At 28.6% G+C, this 23,805-nt stretch overlaps 1 protein-coding gene across 1 annotated transcript in view; it reads right to left on the bottom strand.

The window, feature by feature from the left end:
* The window catches only part of LOC129984591 (neprilysin-like), a 52,009-nt gene extending 36,146 nt beyond the window's left edge, over positions 1-15,863 (bottom strand). The window contains exons 1-2 of the mRNA XM_056094513.1: positions 15,725-15,863; positions 11,041-11,156 (exon numbers count right to left, since the gene is read on the bottom strand). Coding sequence (XP_055950488.1) covers positions 11,041-11,156; positions 15,725-15,738 — 130 coding nt within the window. The 5' untranslated portion in view covers positions 15,739-15,863. The remainder of the gene's footprint in view (positions 1-11,040; positions 11,157-15,724) is intronic.
* Positions 15,864-23,805: the final 7,942 nt, after the last annotated feature.

Genomic DNA, 23,805 nt, shown 5'->3' with positions numbered 1-23,805 from the left:
GTTAACTGGTTTAAAATGCAACTAACTGTACAGGTTGTGCGGAATTGGACATGATGACAGACTGGTTCCCAAATCCCTCTAAACAACTCCATTCACTTCAAATCTCGTTGGAAGATGGTGGATCATAGAACTCAGGATCTACTCAGACGCATCTCAAGATCCTCAGATGGAGTAGGGGTTTCATATGATATCATGCGTCACTACATACCTGTTGTAGATGCGGTCACTATACACCAATTGATAATCAGCCTGTTTGAAGAAAATACGGTCTTCCAAGCTGAACTACTAGTCCTCAACAGAGCATTCAAATTTGCAACCTCACTCGCTTCATCAGATTCAATTATTATTTGTGTGGGCTTAGAAAAAGTATATAAGTCTCAAGTAATCCAGAATCCAAAAGTCAATATGCGAGAGAGACATTCACCCTTCTAGGGAATACCCACATTCAAATCCCATGGATCAAGGCCCATGAATGTTATGACTGGAATGAAGCCGCGAATAAATGGGACAAAATATGGTCTTTTGGGAATGACCAAGATGATGAAACCAAGCAAGCCGTGATGAAAAAAATGGCAAAAAGAAAGAGAAAAAGTTGAAATAGGTGAGTTCATATTCAGCAGCAAAATGCCCAAAGTATTTCTCCATGTAGCCGACTGGAAAAGAGCGAATGTCATGTTCTTCACTGGACGCGACCCATTCCCTATACACCAGCACAAATTCCATCTGCCCAATTCTCCTTACTGTAACTGTGGAAAGACAGAACACCTAATTCACTCTGTCATGACACATGAGAAAGCCAGAAATCAGCCTCGAAAAAGAATGCTATAGAAGAGTAGCATCGAATATCCTTTCTTGCGGTAAAATCCACGATATAATAAATCCTATTCATAAATACCAAGACCTCTTCAAGACCGCTCAACAACTAAGATAAAAACGTCACTCATCAAATCAGTTTAAATTCCTACTTTGTAATTGTAATACCATAGAATCAATTAACATTCTCTCACAGGGAGCAACAGAAAAGCATTACAAGACATACAGTAACTACAGATTTCTAAACAGTAGTTCTCATTAGACTCATGAGATTTTCCCAGTGAACTTCATTCGATTAGCATACTATTATATTAATATTATTTCTACTATCATACAGTCAAGATTGTTATTTTTATTATAGGGTTAACACACCATGATTAAAAATGAGCGTATAATCTCATAGTGTCGTCTTAAAAAAGTGTCTAAGATTTTAACTCCATATAAATCTATTGGAACCGCAATTGTTAGAAGCTGCATATGATCGCAGCAATGTTTAAAACATTTTATATATACATATTGTTATCAATTTTAAGTTCTTTTTTTTCCTTAAAGTAATAACCTTTATGCACTTTATCCACAGCTAATGACCTCAAAAATGTAAAGAAGATGCATCTGTAGGCAATAAAGTTTATCTGTAACTTCAACGTGTTATCACAATTTGTTTTTAGGTATTTTTCCCTTCATTTTTTTTTTTTTTTTACTTTGTTAAAAAGTTAAATATAACTTTCTAGAATGTGACTTCGATGGGGTTCTCTAAAAAAATGCCATGGTTGTTTTGTAGTATTTTTCTTTCTTTCTTTCCCCCGCGCCTCCTTTTACTTCCATCTTGTGCCTATTCAACTAGTTAGATAACTCAGTGTTATAGGCACCAGAGGCTTAGGATGGCGATATGTTATGTCTGACTTTCTCTCACTTAACTAAAATATTAGTATTCATGATCTTACAATCATTCTTAGTAAAAAATTGGTTGGTCATAGTCTCATATAAAAACTTCTTATAAATTATATTTTTTTTAAAAAAATGATATTCTTGAAAACTGAAATGTTTATATTAATAAATTCAAAATATATCTTAAAATATAAGTAATTGAAAATAAATTTGGAATTCATAAATAAATTTCGCGTAATTGCGAGCAACACTCACTAAATTAAAAATAAATATAAATAAAAAAATAGTATTACCTTTATCTTCCTACATGTACGCAAACATATTTTAGCAGTTCCGTGGCCGATTAGAATAAACTTTTGAAATTTCGAATTTATTTCATCACGGGTGGCATAATTTGCATACAAAGAATAAGTACTAAGAAATACATCACTCTACATTGCGACACAAGAGCATAAGAAGCCAAAATATTTCCTCTCAATGATTTTAATATGAGATTATGATAAGAATTTCTTTGACACGTTTATATTTAAGATAGGTACTCTTAGGTATTTTTAAAAGAATGTAATAAGCATAAAGAAATTTTATCCCTTCACTCGGAATGTGAGAAAATTCTGAGACCAACAGTTTTACAAAAATTCTTTTGCATTAATTAAACAAAAAAAGTGGGAATTGGATCATAAAATAAGAAAATATTTCAGAATTATTTAAATATGGGCTAAATTAAGATAAAAATTAGGAAATTAATTAGGATTTAAATTAGATCGAGATATCATTACATATATGTGTAATGATATTTTAAAATTTAATTTAATCCTAATTAATTTCCAGAATTAATAATTTAGAATCTTAATTAATCCTAATTAATTAAGATTCTAAAATGTTCTCTTATAACCTGATCCAATTCCCCCTTTTTAATTTAATTAAAGCAACAGAAGTTCTGTAAAATTGATGACATCGACAAGTTCCCACAATCCGAATGAAGGGATAAAAATTTGTCTATCTAACGCATTCTATTAAAAGATTCCCTTACCTAAATCGACATGTGTAAAGAAATCCCTATCGAAATCTCACAGTATATAATCATAGGTATAAATTTTTCACTAGCTTTTCTTCTTTTCGCTCTTGTGTCGTTCTGTGTTGATGTGCCTTGTCTCTTCTACTTGTACATAAATTATGCCTTCTGGGATGTAATAAAAACGAAGTTTAAAATTTGAAAGTGTTTTCTCTCTCATAGGCCTTTGCTTAAAAAATTATGTTTACAAATATAAATCAAAAGTTGTATTTATAATTATGTAAATAATAAAAAAATGAGCATTGATAAAGAATTACATTATTTTTAGACTATGAATCTTACAATAAGATTTCAAATATTTAATATTCTCAGGAAAAACATATCTCATCAATTTCTTTAATAGATTCTTTTTTTAAAAATTGGTCATTGTTATTTTTCCATTTATTACAAAATATCTCAATTAAAAATAGACATATTATTGCAAATTCAAAGTAATATTAAATTATTTCATTTTAAATGGATCAATCATAAAATGGCCCATTTGGGCTCCCATTTTTCCATTATGTTAACTCAGTGATCAACACTTTCATTAGCCAATAAATCAATTTGTCCTTCCAGATGCTGCTCTATTAAAACCAGATAATCTTCCAAATAGCTGTTAGAATTCCACTTGAAACGAACAAAAGGAAAGCATGGCCATCTTTTAAGTGTCGGGCGCCGGTGGGCGACGAAAATTAAAGGCCAATTATCCAATTAGCTAGTCTCCCGATTTGGAAGCACTGCCTCACCGGACATTAAAAGAGGCGGCAGAAAAGGAAGTCCTTCCCTCCATGCTCACGAAACAATTCTTTTCATTAGACAGTTCCTGCAACAAGAGTCAGGCCATCACTGCACTAATTCCCTGAAGTTCAGGAGAAGTTCAAGGAAAATGCATCAAAGACATGCGAAGGGACAATCTCTGTAAGCCTTGTAAATAGGCGCTTCATTTGGTTGATTATTGCAAATGATGATTAGGCATTTGTGTTCTTTCTAAGTGAAACAATAAAGTCCTGTTAAATCGTCACCCTTACAAAATGTCAGATCTCATTAATCCACCGCCCAGCCCGGTTATATTGAAAAATTATGGGAAGAAAATGGAGACTAGATGTTTATAAAAAATAATTAATCACTTGTGTTTCAGTCGTAAGATGATATAGTTTCAAGCCAAATTCCTTCAAAAATCGGCATCCCATTTTAGTCATTAATCTTAATGAAAAATATTGGAAAAAATTCAAACAATCCAACAGTAAATGCTTTTAAGCTCCTTTAACTATCATTTTTTGGCAAAACATCGCTTTTTAATTCAAGAGAGAATTACAATTAGATTATGCTTTATTATTACTTAATAAAGCAGTTGATACACTTCAGCAATCATCAATTCATTGATAGCATTGAAAAATCATGTGTAGAAACTCAATTTGGCATTAGGTTTTATCCATATTTATGCTTGCTATTATGTAGGTTAAAAGGCCATTTTATGTTTAATTATGGATCTACTTATAACAATATCCATTAAAATGAAATTTCTAGCTAAATGAATAGCATTCTTTGTTTTCCTTCAATATTTAAACTAAATTATGCATTTTGATGTTATAATTCAGTCATCAAACCTTGATAAATCATCACTTCTCTTGAAGTCTTACAACATTTTAATTCATTTAACAGGGCATTTTTTTTCATTAATTGATTCTCCAACTTCCAATCATCCAACTATCCGCATATTTTTTCCAATCAATCATCCAGATAGTAAGATATCAATAAATTAGTTTCTTATTTTTGAAAATAGGTGAAATGAAAATACTTTAACTCACTACGAACGAGCTACATTTGTAAGTTCCAAAAATAAGCATTTCGTTTGTTTGATTGCAGCTTTTGATAATTAGGCATCAGTATGTGACTTGATTCAAAAAGGAATATCATTAGGAGTGGTTATTTCTTTCTTTATTTAATGTGTTATTATTGTCTAAACGAGCTAATGGAATCATTCAAAGTAAATTAGATACATGTCAAATACAAATTATTTTACTATGTTGACTTAATTATGAAATCCTGTGATTGTTGCGCTGCAGAAAAAAAAGTCAAATACAATGGATAATGATTTACAATTATATGTTAAATGACCTGCCCAAATACATTTGTCACGTGACTGTGTAGTCAGTCATATGAATAGATTTTCCTTTTTTTATCAATTATTCTGACGCTTCTTATTTGCTTTAAAAAATTTTTGTTTCGACTGATTTCTTTTTCTTGACTTAGGAAAAGCTAAAAACCTTTGGACTGTCTTCCCAACTTGATTCGTTGTCACATATTTATGATACTATTTGATCAAAAAACCTGCTCCAAACTTCAACATGACGCCAACAGGAGGACATCTGATCATCATAGATTTAATGTAAATGTTTTTAATAATTTCAGACCATTAATTGTATAGATGAATCATATAATATTTATGAAAAAAAGAACGCATTTTTAATAAATCTACTTTATAGTTTTCTTTTACATATATAGAAAAAAATAGCACATAATTATAAAATGCAGCCTAGTGAAAATTAAATTCATGAAAACAACGAGACCAATTTATGTTAAAAATTACATGCTGCCTGAATAGTTTTTTTTAAATTTTATAAACTCCAAATTCATGATTTCAACTTAAATAAACTTAGAACAGTATGAGAAAATGACATTAGTGTAAAGAAGAGAACTGCATTAAAAGAAATTTATCTTGAAAATTGGTATTATTTGTATATTTTTATGAAAAAAGAAATAATGCTCCCTATCATTGGCAACATTATTATGGATGGTTACATTACGCATAATATGAATAAGAAATTTGAGAATTTAATCTTGGCAATCATATAATCCTTATAGCCGAATCGGTTTTAGTCTTAATTTGAAGAATTCACCAGCTTTTGTACAACTTTTTTTCAATGATGTAGAAGCTGAAAAATACCTACAACATTAACAGTTCTGTTGATAGAAAGTTGAAACTATCAATCACATTACGAATAGCTGGAGCTGTTTAGTAACAGATTTTATTTCCTTGATTGAGCTGAAAGTTGGTTTATATCTAGATAAACCCCCTAAAATTATTATCTGGTTTCAAAGGAGAAACCTCATCGTGACATTTGCTACCGAATAGTCACAAAGATTCTTAATAATTATATACTAAACAACCAGCTGCTGTTTCAGATATTCGACGATATTCAAGTACCGCAAACAGTTTTTGGACAATTCTGGTGCCAATATTGAAGGACTACAGACGTTTCAATCAAATATCAATTTTGTACCAGCTACAACTTCATGATTGATTTAATTATCGTATGTTAGCAGCCTATAGAGTGGCATTAGGTTTTATCCATATTTATGCTTGCTATTATATAGGATAAAATGCCATTTGATGTTTAATTATGGATCTGCTTATAATAATAACCATTAAAATGAAATTTCTAGCTAAATGAATAGCATTATTTGTTTTCCTTCAATATTTAAACTAAATTATGCATTTTGATATTAGTTTAGTTTTCATATAAATATTTGATGTCCAACTCTACTTGAAATTCTACAACATCATGTTGCACATCTTTTCTGTATATTACATTCCATATACTTTCTTCTCATATAATGTATTAGTTATATCCATTGATTAAACAAAATTTTTTGCTACATATAATTTACACAAAATGTGCCATTAAACGAAGTTTTATGTCTACATATAATCTATACATAATGTGTAATTAAAAGAAATTTTATGTCTACATATAATTTACACATAATGTGTAATTAAAAGAAATTTATGTCTACAGGTAATCTACACATAATGTGCAATTAAAAGAAATTTTATGTCTACATATAATCTACACACAATATGTTAATAAGATTAATGTTTTGAAATTTGTATTATTTACGCTTTAAGGAGCAGATCTTCGACAAGTAACACAAATCTTTTAAGAGATTTATTTTTATACGCTGTTTCAAATATTTTTTTCTCTCTCAAAAACAAAAAAGAAACACTCTTCCGCCTGACATAAACTTAATCCCCGTCATGCATAAATATTTTGATTATTCACAATTCACTGATGCATAAACCCACTTAGACTTTTATACCAAAATATTTCTTAAAATACTGCCGAAGATGTAGATTTTATCCACAGCCTTCTTCTTCGAAGCCCACTTTGAGTCATCGAACCCTATTAATAAAATATTTTTTTGTCGTTCACGTTAATCTTAAAGGTTCTTGAACTATGAGTTCTGTAATGACTTTTCCAGCTTAAAAAAACTCACACAAGCAATTTAAATGCTAAGTGAAGAATATTTGAAATTCATAATGATTTGATTTTTTAAAAAAAAAATAGAAACAATAATTTTATTTTAAAAGAGAAAACTGATGTTCTTTTGTTGTGATTCATAATAAAAAATTTTAAAACATTCGATCTTTATTTTAGCCAATAAACAATATTTGATGAATGCATGAGAGATGAACATTGTCCCAGATAATAGAAATCTTTATATGCCATTTCATCATATATCTCCTTCGACAAATAAATTATATTGTGTCTCTTAATAATTTTTCTTTTTATTTCATATGTAAACTTTATAAAAGCAATAAATGCATTGGCATGCTCAAAATGAATTCGCATTTTTTTTAATATCCATCATAGGTTAGGAATTATATATACTACAGGTGGAAGATTATTAGAACTGATCTCGAGGATAAGATATACCCTAATAAATTTAAATCAGAAAGGACAAGCAGTTAGTAATGCCTTCTAAAGAAATATTACGTCTATTTTATGAAATGTTGACTTTAAAACCGATTATTTTGCATTTTTAATATTGTGTGTAAGCAAGTATAATTTTACAGTAAAAAGATTTTTGGAAAAATGTCATAATATCAGTTTACTTAAATTAAAATTATATTTTAACATGTGACAGACCTTTTTCATACGTTCAATAAATGAGTCATATTGAAAGAACATAATTTTTTTTTCTGCATATGGATTGGTATAGATGCTAAATCAACCATTATATGTTCAATTATATAATAGTTCAATCATTTTCTGTTATATGTTTGTCCTCTCAAGCGTGTGTTGTGTCTAGGTCGTATCTAATTTTGTAACAATCTATGTATAATACTTAAATTTAATTTTTAAAAAATGACACCAGTCTGTATGTAGTATTACATTCAAATCAATTGAAGATTGTGATAATTCGATCTAATTAACTATGGTATCAATCAAAATGTTATATATAAATCTAGTCAACAGCTGCTTCAATGTATGTACAGCTTTTAAATCTACTGACAATGAGAGAAAACAAAATTCCATAGAAACTACAGATTTTATTCTGTAATGATTTGAAAAAATAGAAAAGCATTTTCGTTTTTTTCTCTTTCAATTTTAAATAATTTTAAAAAAATTGAAACTGTAACCTTTTATAATATGAAAATTACTATTCAGGAATGATGTATGGATAACCTATTAATGATTTATAATACTCGAGCTAGAATTAATGCCAGAAAAAAAAGTACATTAAAAACAAGCTATTGAATTATGAATTTATGAGTATTTTTTTTAAATTTAAAACTTCACACAGAAAATTAGAAGCAGTAAGAAAACGTTTATAACATCTTCTATTAGTTAAAATAGAATTTATACTCTACAAGAGACACTGAATTCTGTTTTTTTTTAATTTATTTATTTATTTCATTGACTCCAGATCAATAAAAATGGAATGGTATTGGAACAAAACTGAGCATTTTGAGAGCTATTTATTTTGTAAAAAATCTAATATACTGCTAGAGTTTATCGCCATTATGATAACTTAAAAAAGAAAATGGAGTAGTTCTACTAGCCAACTTATTCAGAATTAATTTTAAATAGGCAGCCAATTTGATTTTTAACTTTGGGATTAAAGTATCTTTAAACTCTAAATTTTTGTTTTTAATCGATGTGCTAAAACCGTTTAAGCCTACCAGTATATGGATAAAGAGCAATGAATTAAAGTAGCTAAATTCTTTTTCGAATTTGAAAAATGATGTCTTCAAGGACGGGTTACACACCGATTGATCAACGTGTTCTATAACAAATAATTAAATCATCTTCTTCACAAAAATTTCACGTGAAACAATCAGAATAAAAAATTAAAAAATAGATTTTAAAAATTATTTATGAATTGTTCTCCAATTCATTATTATTTTGCAAAATTCGTTGAAGAGGAATCTGGATGCTTCCATTAGATATCATATTTTGATTTAAATAAAATATGTTAAACTAAGAAATTATTACTTAATTGTAAGGAATTGTATAATATTTCAAATCTCAATTTGCTATAGAACAACTAAATTGTAGGGCAGATTTCCTTTGTTATATCGAGGCCTCCTAATTGAGATAGGAATGCCTCGATAAGAAAAGCAGCGTCTAAAGAAGATCAACTCAAATAGAAAATTTCAGTGTCATGGCCCCTTAGAATTCTCGAGGAACGAGTAGTTGCAGCTGTCCCTCTATCCAACATCTCTCCCCATCTCTATTATCCTCTTAAGTTTTGTCATTTCCGAATTTCATCTTAGGTTGTTGCACTTAATAAATAACTATGGGTGGTCTCTTTGCCTTCAGTTTAAGGATTCAAATAATAATACCCAAGCAAATATGTGACTTTAAATAATGGTCTAAAAAGGTTTCTTATAATAATTTTTGAAATTTTTTTATGTATTATATTTTTACATATACGGATTTAATGGCAAAGAATTTAAATAAGGAATATATTATGCTAAAAAATCAAGTTTTCTAAACTAGGGATCGTAAAATTGCGAGCGAAAATAACGAAGAATCCCGCAGAGCAAATAGTTAAAATCAAATAATTAGGCACTTTGCCAATGGCAGAATACTAATACAAACCAATACATGGTTAAAGCCTCTACTAATAACAAAAGAGAAAGTGAATATTGTCACTCTAAAGGTCAACTATAGTAACTTAATGTGACACAAACGTATTTTGGAGTGTTGTATTGAGCATTTTCAAAGAAATTTCTTTTTTCTTTTTTTTTAAACTTTAATTATAATTTTTTAAACTGAAAAAAAATATGCGAGATTTTGATATTTTTGTTGTGACTTCCAAAAATATTATTGAGGGAAAATGATTTTTATATCATTTTATAATTCAAAAACTTATCAGGCAAATACGAAAAATTAATCATGCTAATTTAGTTGTGCAATTTTTTTCTTGCATTTCGGTAATATCTTGCATAATTATTAGCAATACTTTGAATGCATTGACATTCAAACCATTTCCTTTGTTTTATCTAATATTTAATCACCTAGAAAATACAGTTTTGAAAGTTAAGAAAGAAAGATTTTATTTATTATCTGCTCCGTTGCTAAAAACAAGAAAGTGATTTTACAAGATCACGAAGAACAAAGTAAAAATTGAAACAGATCACTCAGATAATTACATTTTAATGTTACTATGATATCATAGGATTTGAATCCATTAAGAAGGTTCATACACATAATCATCAGAACAGATTTAAGACTATTAAAATAAAATTGGCTGAACATCATATACTATTCATATTAAAAATGTGTTTAGATAATCATAAACGTCAAACTATGCATAATATTAATAACAAACAATCAATATTTCTGGCGAATCAGCTGGTCGCTTAAGTCGGATAGTTAATAATATTTGTGGAAAATCAATACTGAATTATCAAAATTCTCAAAATTCCTTTATACGATGCTTAAAGTAAACATTTATAAAGAAAATTCTTCAAAAATTCGTTATATTCTATATTGGTAAAAATGTAAAGAGAAACATTCTTCGAGATACATTATTTAATAAACTTTATCTAATAAAGATATTATAATATTCTATTATTAATTCTTTGCTGTTTAGTTATAAAAGAAAATTCAGAAATAAAATGTTGATGGATTTCTTTCAAAGCAAAAAGAAAATCACATCAAATTAAAAATTATTCTTATCAAAAATTTGCCATCTTCCGCTGATATTCCAGTATGTAAAACTAATTTCTGTTTTAAAAAATTCTAATTAATAAGGTTTTAATAATAATCTAAATATAAATTGTATTTTATTTACTGAATAAGAGTAAATTTAACAAATTAAGAACATATATGCTATATTTGAGTATTTAAGAAACCATATTTGAAAAGAAAAAATAGAGAAAATACTACACAAAAATTATTAAATTGAGGCCCTTAAGCAATGTGAGGCTTTCTTCAACAGCAAAGTCCAAGATAATGGATTGATAAAGTAAACGAACAATTATAACATACCTTTGAAGGCTATTCCAACAAGTATCAATAAAACCAACGTTAGTAGTAAAAGACAGGATACAGATATTAAAGTTTTCTCAAGATTTGTCCTCTGCTCGAACCAACCAGCACATCCTCTGAAAAATATATAAAGCTTTAAATTAACAAGTATTGAATTTTTTTAAAAAAAAATTTACAAGTCTTTTAGCATTATAAATAATTCCAAACGTTTTCCATTTTCCATCTTTTTAATTATAAACAGTGGGAAAGAACTCTACGAAATTGCTCGCATATTTTTTATAAAGGTGTTGTCCTTTCTTTCCCTGTATACAATTATAGTGATTAAGAAAGGCTATCAATGCCTCAAGATTTCAGATTTTTACTTCCAGAGTTGTACCCATGAGGGTAGAATAAAGAATAGTTTAGAAAAGAAGACTAAATATGCCGGCGTCCTGGTATAGGGGTAGCGCCTCTTCCACGTGATCCGGGCGTCCCGGGTTGAATCCCGGTTCGGACATGGTTGTTCTTCATCTGTGTTCTATCTGTGAGGTGTCTGAATGTGCCCCCCTGTAAAAAGGGGTTGTGCAAGCGAATGTGTGTGTGTCATCTTCATATGAGCTAGAAGTCAGAGTTCTGCCCTCGGGTGCTCAGGGGGTCTTTACCCTCAGAAGCTACTGCACCCCCTTTCCGTGGGAACGCGGACACGACATCATCATCAGAAGAAGAAGACCAAATATTTTGGATTACTTTTTTTCGACGGATTCAAACCCAAACAAAACACAGAACTACAATTTTAGTAATGAGACCACATATTAAATATTGTATTTAAGTAATTGAAATTTTAAATTACCGCGTTTGCATACATATGAGAGTACAGACTGACAGGCGATCAATCTCTGGAGAGGTTTGTTTCCAAATTTGATATATATATATATATATATATATATATATATATATACTTTAGACGCCAAATCAATTTTCAAATCCTCATCATCAAATTCTTTACGTTTTATAAACAACATATTCACTTGTACTTCAACAGCCAGATAGAAAAACTTGCTTTGAAGTGATTTCATTCAAACTTTGACAGAAATCGGCAAATGTAAGGTAAAGATCACCTTCCAAATTTCATCCGTCTAGATTGAAACGTTTATATCATCTTCACAGACAATCCAAATTTCCAAATACGTTTTTTTGTACTCAAAGAGGTCTGACACGTAAAGACAGGTCAAAATCTCGAGATGGAATTTTCTGACAATTACCATACTTTTTGTTTGTATATTCGTATACAAGACAGTAAAAATGTGGAAAGATATTCTAATTTACGTGTTATATTTCATTTTTTCACTATAAATATGCAATTAAAACAATATTATGTTGATTCATAATATTCAAAGAGTGAAGCTAGAAATAATAACCATAGATATACTTCATTCATTCATTTGTTTTTAATTTTTAAAGTTGCATCGTCGTAAACAAATAAAAAAGAACTTTTTATTGTTTCTAGAGGAACATAAAACACATATTTTTGCTGCCTTATTCTTTACAAAACTGTGTTCCAAATCCTAAACATTTTATCTCTTCTTCATGTTATGCGTTTTTAAAAGTTATCAGAGTGGCAAAGACCGATATACTTTTTTTTAAAGTGTTACAGCACGTGACTTTATAATAAAAATCTCTCGTAAAAACTTGAAATTTCTTAACATATGCTTCCCATTTTATTTTATCACATTAGGGATAAAACCTATTTTGAACAAACTTGGATAAGAAAAGTCCTCCGTTCATTGGTTCATATCTATCGCATGATATCTTAATTAGCCAGACAATTATCTCCTCTAGACAATAATTGGCAGTCCCGAATCTAAAATGGTCGCACCCCTATCATCAACTTTAATTAGAGTTAAAATGCAAAAATGGTCGTGCCATTTCAATTGTATCTTTCAATTTTGTAACTTTTAAAATAGGTTCAAGCATTTAAACTCAGCGTAAGTAATCTTCGATTAGTAAGAAAAAGTGTATTTGTAGGAATTGTTTATAAAGGAATCATCTCTGAATTTTAGTAACTTCACATTCAATGCATAAAAATATGCAGATAAAAGTTTTTAATAAAAAGATTTTTATTCAAACGCAAACTGATGTTGTTGTTGTTTTGGTTGCAACATGACATATAGTTCAAAAGAGAATGCTAAAGCATAAAATATTTTAAATGAACAAAATTTTTGTAAACCATTACATAAAAATTGAAATGCTGCATTCTACCAAAGCTAATTATTGGATTTTCTTAGCAATTTATAGAATAATTTAGAAAATTAACTCGATTTTGAATTTTTTTTAAAAAAATGTGTTTATATCAGTTCATCCGAAAATCAAAAAAAAAAAATGGTTTTTACTTCTTCCAGTTAGCATTAATTGAAATTCTTAAAAATAAAGAAAATAAAAGATTAAAATGGATACCCCGTTTTTCCTAGCAAAATACTTAACGAATGTACTATTAATAGTTTTATTTATTTCAAAACTATAATTTAGTGTGTAAATTATTCATAAAATTCTTATTTATTGTAATCAAGCATAAAAGGTGCAAATAAAAACAGTGGAATTTTCGAATATGCATTCCTTCCTTATCGTAGCATATTTCGGTATCTTGGTATATTAAAAGTACTCATACCACCATTTGAGAATTACTTCTCTATCATAATGAAAGAAAAATTATTTGCTTTCGGCAATCTTTTTTACATATTTGGAATAAGTTACAATATAGATAAGATTGCAATATAGCAAGATACATAATATTCCACATAAAAATCAGGTGTTCTCTTGAGAGTAAAGTTTTCAATTTGATACCTGATTACAATTACAAAATTGCCTTAATAATTTTTGTTCATTTCGTTTTACTTTTTCGGAAACGAGGTATAAGAGGTAAACCACTATACTCTTAAAAACAACACGAATTCATATCAAATAAAAATATTTTTTTGTATAATATTTGTCTGTGAGTACGATAGCTCAAAATATAATGAGGTGCACAGAGGAAAACTACGCTAAATCGCAGATTTCAATCAAATTTTCGATCAAATTAGACAACGGGTTGGGTGTGAGTTGGTATCTATATTCATATGTTTGTAAACTGATAATTATAAAAAAATGCAACGATTTATATAAATAAGCTTTCATATGTGATTTCTCTACAAAAATTATATATAATTTACATGACTTGGAATAAAACTGTTATATATAAACTATGAAGTTATACCGCCATATATGATCTTTTGTAATACATACTTGCGACATCACCTCTTATAAGGATACATGCATATAACAAGCCTTACTACTAGTAAAGGAAGGGATTCTTACATCGGTCACATAAGCGGAATTTTTGATTGAACAACTGCATGGGGCCGATATATCGAAGAAATTAGCAGGCAAGCCGATTTAAAATCATTATTTGTCTGGTTGCAAAATAAATAAATTTGTGAAAAAAATACAAATTCTATGAATTATCAAATATTAGAAAAGAAATGTGTGTTTACAATAAATCATTATTAAATAAATATAAATATAATTCCTTTTATCTAATTTTATATCAAAATATTCATCAGTCATTAAATGTGTTAGTTGTATTTACAGGGAATGAAAAATAATTCTTAATACAATATTGGTTTGAAGAACTACATTTATTTTATTAATTATCAAAATAATTAAATGTTTTTTTGTAAGGAAAGGAAACTATTAATTAATGATTATGGTTAATTTCAAAAGTTTTTATTAATATGAATTTTTTTTCCATAACATGCATATTAAAAATACAAAAAATATTTTAACAAAACAATTAAAATAAAAAAGTGTACAACAATAAATCATTAATATGGTGATTAAGTTACAAATGCGCTGAAATGTAAAATTATTTTGACCAGTTATTAAAAGGTGGGTTTCATACTAAGAATTACTTGGGGGTCGCAAAATGCCTAAATCATTCATTAAATACTCTAGTTAGCTTTATTTGTTTTCGTTTACAACTAATGAGAGACGGATTTTTGTTTTTGTAAACTAAAAAAATATATAATTGGTTATCAAAAATTAAATTTATTAGTTGCATTGATTTAATTAAAACATAAATAAAATTTAGCATTCTTACATTAATTTGACTAATATGCCTTAATAAAATAAAAGCTTAATACATTTTTACAGTCTTATGAGCAAATAACTAAGTTACCTATGTAAACTTAAGAGTTAATAGATATTCAGCTTATAGCTAAGTAAATATAAAATATGAGCTAAAAAAAGTATTCGCGTAAGTTTACTTAGAAAAGGCCAAAGAGAAAAAAGGGTAAAAAAACATAGAAATTTTTCAAAAAAATGATTATGGAAAAAAATTATAACTCATTAAAGCATATTTCAGGTACAGATTTATATTTACAATTTTAAAATTCTTACACACAAGTAAATACAAAGATTATTAATTACAAGACATAAACTATTTGAAATTCCAAAGAATAAAACCGAACAAAATTTAACAAGCATCATTGACATTTATAAGGAATTATAAATCCTGAATATGAAAGGTTGAGAATCGGTCCGAAGACAAAACAAAATTATCGGGGCTATTGAAAAACTATTTACTAATTACCATGAAGATACAAATATACTGAAACAGGAATTGTGTAAAATATTTATTAGTGCAAATTTTAGAAAACACTATTGCACTTACCCTTTTGTGACCATTGCTTCGTTCCAAGAGGTTCTTCAGGGGTGCAGAAGATTTTCCCAAGCTGTCTCTCTAACTGAAAGAAGAGGGCAAACTCGGATCTCCTTGGCATTCCGCCACTTCTCAAACACGCGATCATCCTCTTCACGAAAAACCGTAGGGAATTTTTCTCCGCTCGTTCGTCGAGATGAGGGATTTTTTCCCCTGCATCTGCTCCCGAGAAAGTTATGTCTTGATGGGAATTAAATTATAATGATTTTTTGAAAGAAGGAAGTGGCTTAAACTGTTTACCAAATTTAAATGTCAATTGAAAAACAGAATAGCTGCGTTTAGACCATGGGATTTTACAAAGAAGGGAGTTGTTAGGGTCATATATAAGTCTTCGAATGTTTTGTTTTTCTTTGATTGATTGGGATCACAATGACTTATGAATTATGTATCTTCAAATAACTTTTTTCTTATTTGAACAATTAGGATCATTCGTTAATCATACCAATTCTAAAAATGTAGATTTATCTATTTTAAAATGCTATAAAACAAAGGAACTAAATATTGATTAGATAAAAAGTATTTCATTTTTGCTAATGATGATTCCATTTTCTCCTTAAAATCTCTTTGTGCATTTCTTCTTTTGTCTAGGAGGTCTCCAGATTACCCTTACTGAGTGCATATCTCTCCTTGCATTCAATTTATAAAACGAAAAAAAAACACAACATAAACTGCTTGCATATTTTCAAATATTTTTCAATTTTCTTCCAAATAACCAATAGGTATTTGTTGAAAATAAAATATGAGGAGTGCAAATTTTTCACTGTAAAAGTACATAAAATTTCACAGTGAAAATTTTTCAGTGTAAAAGTATGCAAAATTTCACAGTGAAAATTTTTCAGTATAAAAGTATGCAAAATTTCACAATTTAGAAAAAATATTTACATAAAATCTACATCGCTAAATTTAACTTTAATTATATGAATTTTGTATTTTACCAAAATATTTTAGAACATTAATACTATTTCAAATTTGAACATTCTTCATTTTTGTATTTACCATATAATTGACACACTTTACTTTGGGAGAATATGAAGTCTTCGTTTCAAATAATTTTTAATGTTTCCGAAACTGGATTCTTAAGGACAAGAAAATTCTTTTTGACAATGAGGTAGAAACCTGCTATAATGAAACAAATGATTAAAAGTTTTTGAAACATGTTTCACACATTTCACATACTGGCTCTAAGTTCGTAAGTGACAATTACTTACACTTGGCACCTCTCATTTGATGAATATTATAAATTCATTTATTTTTGATAAACTTACCAATATTTAATTTCTGTTATATTGATATATAAATTTTAAATGACAAACGAATAACTAATTTTACAAAATTTGAACCATTTATCTACTTGATTTTTATATATATTTTAATATTTAATAAATTCTTTGTCTTCTGTTTTAAATCAGCGAAAGTAATTTATCACACTACTTATATAATTCAGTGCATTTTGTATTTTATTTCGTGATAAAAGATAGAAAACCTAACATTCGTTTTGGCTCTCTTCCCGCTGATTGATAAAATTCAAAATTTGATATGTATCTAGAATTTTGATTTTAAATAGCACATCAAATTATCTATATTTTGCTTTCTGTGTTATCAATTTCATAATCGCACTGACACACACACATACACACATATATATATATAACATAAAGTTTATTCTCCTAAGAAGTGAATCAAGATCAGATACAGGACAACGATTTTCGAGCAATGGTCATGTACTAAAATTAACTCATCTAGCTTCTTGAGTCTTTCAGTTACAGTTTTCACATGTGCATGAATAGACAAAAGAAAGGCAGACAGCCTGCTAATGGCTTTTGCCCAAAATTTGAATAAATTTACATTTCTACTGGTCAAGCTATCTAAAAAAAATGTATTTATTTAGACCTTTGTATGTTTATTTAGACTTATTTATCACGACATCGTGAGCACGGAAAGTTAGATAGATCATCTTCTTGTTGATAGAAAATAGATTCACTAAAATTTGATAAAAAAAAATTTTTAGTGTAAAGACCCTGTACCAAATTCCATTCTCTAGCCATCTGTGATTTTGAGTTACTTTGTTTTCATACGGACCAACAAATATAATGCCAAAAGTGGTGTTTCCGAACTTAAAGAGTACCAAAAGTAGGAGATCATTAAAATCTTGAAGTCGAATGTTTTGAAAATGCTAAATTTTGAATTTGTTGAAGATGTTCTAAATATATTTAAAAGTAAAAACAAACTGATTTAATAGAACCAGCAAATATCTCCTATTGTTCAAACTATATTCTAAAGGTATTCATCATACTTTTCAGCTTGAGGGGTCTGAATTCATTCCAGATTTAAAAAATGATGATAATAGATATAATGTGAGTATAATTGCTCATTATCTGGGTAATTGGTAAACAAATGAAAAGAAAATGTAAGTTAACAGTAAAACAATTCTCTCCTTTGAGCAACAGCACAAAAATAATGAGTGGAAGGAAACCAAAATTTCTTCTGCAGATTGTGGAAGGCATAAAAATATGAATTCTGCAATGTGTGTGTAAACATATTTTAACAATACATGGACAAAAATATAGAACTTTTGGAATTTTTACTTTGATTTAGTTCATCCGAGGAGGCAGATAGAAAGGGGTAAGAGACACGTCAGTTTAAAACGCGACACAAGAGTAAGAGACAGAAATTTTTCCCTTCAGTTATTTTACTATGAGATTTTGATAGGGATTTCTTTGCAACGTGTCGATTTGGGCAAAGGAATCTTAGGCATCATTGAAAGGTATGTGTGAGCATTAGGTATTTTTATCCCTTCCCTCAGAGAGTGAGAAAATGCATAAATAAACAATTTCATAGAGCGCGTGTAGAATTAATTAACTAAAAAAAGGGGGAATTGGACCAGGGAAAATCGTAACATTTTAGAGTAAGTATGGGCTAAATTAAGATAGAAATTTGGAAATTAATTAAGATTGTGTATTTGTGTGTGTGTGCGCGCGTGCGTGTGTGTGTATTGTATGGGTGTGTGATCACCTACAGATATTAATTACATTCAGTACGAAACATACTGAAAATAATCATTTATTAATAAATATCAGGTTCATCTCATACATGTGCAAGTATTTTAAAATACCAATATTACATCATCTATTAGTAATATAATTTTTTTCATAGAATCGATCTTCTATTATCTTCCACATTCTACGTACCAAATTTCGTTTCATTCAGTTCCTTACTTTTAGCTGCATTTGATTCCAAACATGGAAAGTTATTTTACGGGCATCCTATATTTACCTTCCAAAACACGTAACTATTTCCTAAATCTAAATTTGTGTTTCTAATTGATACGTATGAGATAATTCATTTCCCATATAATCTCTTTTTTTGGCGTATTTCAGAAAAAGAAAAACAATCCGTAACCTTCAAGATTAGATTGAATGAAAAGAATGCGGAAAATTGTGTAACTACTATTTATGTTTCCATTTGACGATTTGGGCTCACAGAATAACGAGCATTAGGGTTAAACTAACAACTTTGAAAGATTTAATGTTTTCAAAAAATTAAACAGAATATGGATATGTTTTACTTTAAATACGTCAAAGAAATAAATTTAATTTTTTTCAGTGGAAAATTTATCAAAAAATATTCAAATATTGTTCTTTTCTCTGAACCTAATCATCAAGCTTAAAGAACAAACAAAAAAAATAATTATTTCGTTTATGCATCTTTTGTTTAGGAAAAATTTTATTTTCATTTCGAGATTAACACTAATTTTTTTTTTTTTTTTTTTTACAAATAGCAACAATCAGTTTGGAATATAACTCTTTAAATAAAATTAGAGCACATGGATGCAAAACTTTTTCATTTCAAAAAAAAATTAATGATTCATGTGTAGTTGAAACTTAAATCTTCTAATGTTAAATAAAAACTTCTTATTATGTGACTATATATCTATTGATAAAATTATTTAAAAATATTGATAAAAAAATACCATAATTCTTGTTTTATACTAAAGAGAATTATAGAAATAAAAACCAACAAAAATTCATTGTTTCCCATTAATAAGAAATTTGAAATAAAAAGCAACTTGATATTTCTTCACAAATAAGAGCATATCTGACAATTTTTACAAAACTGTAAAATTTATGTCTTAAAATTTAATAAATGAAAACATATGAAAATGCTATTGCCGCTAGATTTGATCTCAATTTTATTATCATTATACTAAAAATTTATAATTTTTGTTCATTACCTTTTTAGTTAAATAGCGAAATTAAAAAACATTCATAATGTCATCATAATTCTCGTTTTCCAAGGGGTAGGGACGGCTTTGACAAATGATGAACTTAGGAGGGAAATATGGCTAAAATGAAACAAAACATGACTTCAAAATTTATTTTGCAATAATAATTGTACACCATTATCACTTTCTTTCAAAAGAGTTTAAATGAAAAAAAATGTAAATTTAAAAAAAAGATTAAAGATTAAAAGCAATTCGATTTAGCTCGTATGGATTTAAATTGCTTTTTTTTTAATGTACGTTAAAAAATGTGTTACACGATTATAGATGCGGATTTTTTAAAACCTTCGATTCATGAAGGAAATCGAAGGTTCATTTTATAAGGAAAAGTTTAACAAATTTATTTTAACTAAGTATAAATGATAGTCCTTATAAAAACATGAAAGAGTGATAATTTCGACGAATGAAAGAAAACTATAAAATTATAAATAAATTAAGTAATAACTTTCAAGTTTGAAATATGTCTTCATTAAAAGAGTTATCGAACTTTCTGAAAGTTCAAATTTTATTTTTTATCTAAATGTTGTCTCCACCGGCCACAAGTGGGCAACTCGGAAATGAAGATAAGAAGCTTCCGATGGTGGTTGGTTCTTGCCTTCCTGTCGTATACAGAAATGGTGAGGATCGGCTACCTCCTATCGATGACGGGACGTACTTCCCACTGGAAGGGTTCTACCGTGGTCAGTGATAGCCTTTAGGATTCAACCATGGTTCCCGCCTCCCTCCAGTGATACTGTCGCGACGTTCCGGTCATTCGGATTTTTCTGTGTGCCTTCGAGTGGGTCGGAGTAACCGGTTACATTATCTAAATGTTGTTCGTTATAACAGAAAAAAAGTTAAATATTAATTGCAATCGAATTTTAATTTTTACTTGATTGACACTTTATTGAATAAGTTCTTCAAAATCACTACGTAACCGACAATTGCTTCTAAAAATAATTCCCTTTAAGATTTCATTTCAATATTTATAGTTCACTCTCCTGTATTACTCTTCATTCAACTGTTCCGTGCGTGCTATTGTGAATTTGTATCCCTTTAAACCTGAGCTGTACAATTTATTTGGTGCATAACAATCTTTTACTGACTTTTAGTTTATTGGAATATAATTATTTTTCTGACATGTGCTCAATTATAGTACTCACTCCTTGTGTTAATGGTCCATTCTATTGTAAAAATGAATTGTTTCCGTACATTTAATTTGGCCTTTAGTTTAGCTAAGGAATTTAAAAGTAGGCTGTATAATGTTTCTGAGCCACATATATACCCTCCAATAACAAAGGAATTTCCATATTTGCTATGGAAATCAGGTGAAAATTACAGCATTACGGGTTTATAATAAATTGTGGAAAATTACAAGGAACATACATAGAGAAAGCTACAAAATATGCTGAAAATAATCTTTTTTCTAATCTTCACGCAAGAATTTTTAATATGGTTTTAAAAAACGGTAGCTTGTTACAGCATGAATACAAAAATTCTGTAATCGTTCCTCATAACAAAAATGAAAAAGGGAGTTTGTTAATTAACTTGAGCACTGGTAATTTTGGAAAAACAAACGTGCTTGCTGTTTAATGAAACAAAATTGTAAAGGTCTAACAAATACTGTTCATTTATTTGATCAACAAAATCGTATTCTGTGATTTAAAAAAAATTATTTCACTTAAATTTTCAGTCAATAATAAATGTCTTAAATAATTTTAAAATAATGGCTGAAACTATTTGTTATGTTTGATATTATGTTATATGTAATTTATCGGTAAGAAATGCTATTGATGATTGGGTAATCAACGTTGGAAGGTATGCATATACCTTGGCGTCTCAATTGCTTCCAATTAACAACAAAGATCCGCTCTGAAACGAGTGCATTTACTTTTAAAATGCACTTGATTTCTTTCATGCTGATACACATTCTCTTCTTTATTCTCTACAACGTCAGTTTCATTCATGCAGTTTCCTGCATTTCGCAATCTCTAACGTATTCCATTGTTATGAAGAAGGCATTATTCATTCGGAGTAACGTCCGAAACTCGAGCTGACATCTTCCTCGAAGAAGCTTTTCAAGAGGACAAGAAACCTGATCATAAAATAAAACTTCCTCATTACGAGCGTTGAGCAGACAGAAATTCATAAGGAAGTAATAAAGAATCCGATATAAAATTTTTAAGCATTGAACACTAGCTTTTGCCGTATCAATCCGTTGTGCGATTGATGGCATCAATGAAATCTAATTGATTGAAAGAAATGATTTTCTTCTCTCAGCTTCTTCGACAAGCATTTACATTGTATCTTAACTTTATGTTTCTGTATTATTTCAATAGATTTGTTGTCATAATTACGTTATATAAATTTGCTTAAAATAGCTGACTAAATTGATAAATCTTTTTGTGTGTGTGTGTGTGAAATTATGGAATTTTTTTTATTTAATATTCTTAATGTCTGAACAGGTCTCTGTATTTAGAATTTGTTTTTAGGTCTTTTTTGACAAGGTTTACACTGATTCTTTTGCATACGTCTTAATGTTATTTTACAACTTTGCATGTTATTTTTTCAAATATAGAATACGAAAGAATATGCTTACGAAAACCTCATAAATTAAAATCTAACGCATATTTGTTGTTTAAATGTGGTGTAATGATTTCTCAATATGTTTTGTAGTTTCTGAAATAGAGAGTAAGTAATCTGTTCTTGTGGAAATAATTTAAAATTGTTTTCATGTTCACAATGTGAAAAAACATTGGAAACTTAAGTATTATTCCAATATTTAAAAAATCTTCCGGATCCCAATATTTAAAAAATGGATGTAAAAATAGCTTATTTTTTAATTAAAAAACTAGATAAAGTATTTTTTATGCTATCAGCAAAATTTTTAGCAAATCAACTGATTAACCTCTGAACTAGAGGATTTTTGCTTTATACCTTTTTTCGGCCAATAAAACGCCTTTTCTTCCAATTTTTAAAAACGTTTGCCTCTTAACTGGTAATTTTGGATCGGCAGACTTTTCTTATGCAAATATGTAACTATTTTCGAATGTTTTTCAAAAAATGTATGCCAAACCTAATTCATAAAATGCCATTTCCATGCTTTTGCTATTCTCCTGTTTTGATTTATTTAAAGTTGTGGCTTTTCTATCGTATATTTGGCTTAATCAATGGTTTAGTTAAAAATATGAAGGGGAGGGAGATTGACTTAGGACTGCAATTCGAAAAGGGTGGACAGAATCTTGCGCTTCTAGCGTATTTCTTACTAAATTTCACTTTATAAAATTGATTTTCCTGATAACATCAGTGGTTAATTTGTGATTAATGAATATAATATATTGAAAGAAACTAAACCGTGAAATAGATACAGTTCTCAATTAGATAGGGTTATTTAAAAAGAAGGAGCAGTTTTCAAATATTTATTTCTGATTAATGACAATACATTAGAGACATATATAAGGGAATAACTGGTTAGAAGAATGTTCAAATTTTTATTTTATACATTCAACATGAGTTCCATTTATTATGCTACAAGCATCGAATAGAATGTCTATTTTTTGGCTCACTTAAAATAGTTGATCCTTCCTTAGTGAAATCAATATTTAAATAAGTTGATCTCGCAGATGTATGATGTTATGATGTAAAGTAATGAAGATTACAGCGCTACTGACTAGGAAAGTAAAAATCAGGAATATGAGGAATGAGAAAGCATTCTGAACTTGTATAGTTTTAAAAATGTATTCTGTTGCTATAGTATTCAACAATTATCAAAAAA

The sequence above is a fragment of the Argiope bruennichi genome, chromosome 9 (genome assembly GCF_947563725.1).
Source record: "Argiope bruennichi chromosome 9, qqArgBrue1.1, whole genome shotgun sequence".
Lineage (NCBI taxonomy): Eukaryota > Metazoa > Arthropoda > Arachnida > Araneae > Araneidae > Argiope > Argiope bruennichi.
Note: the sequence above shows the minus strand (reverse complement) of the source record. Positions and strands in the feature narration are given on the sequence as shown.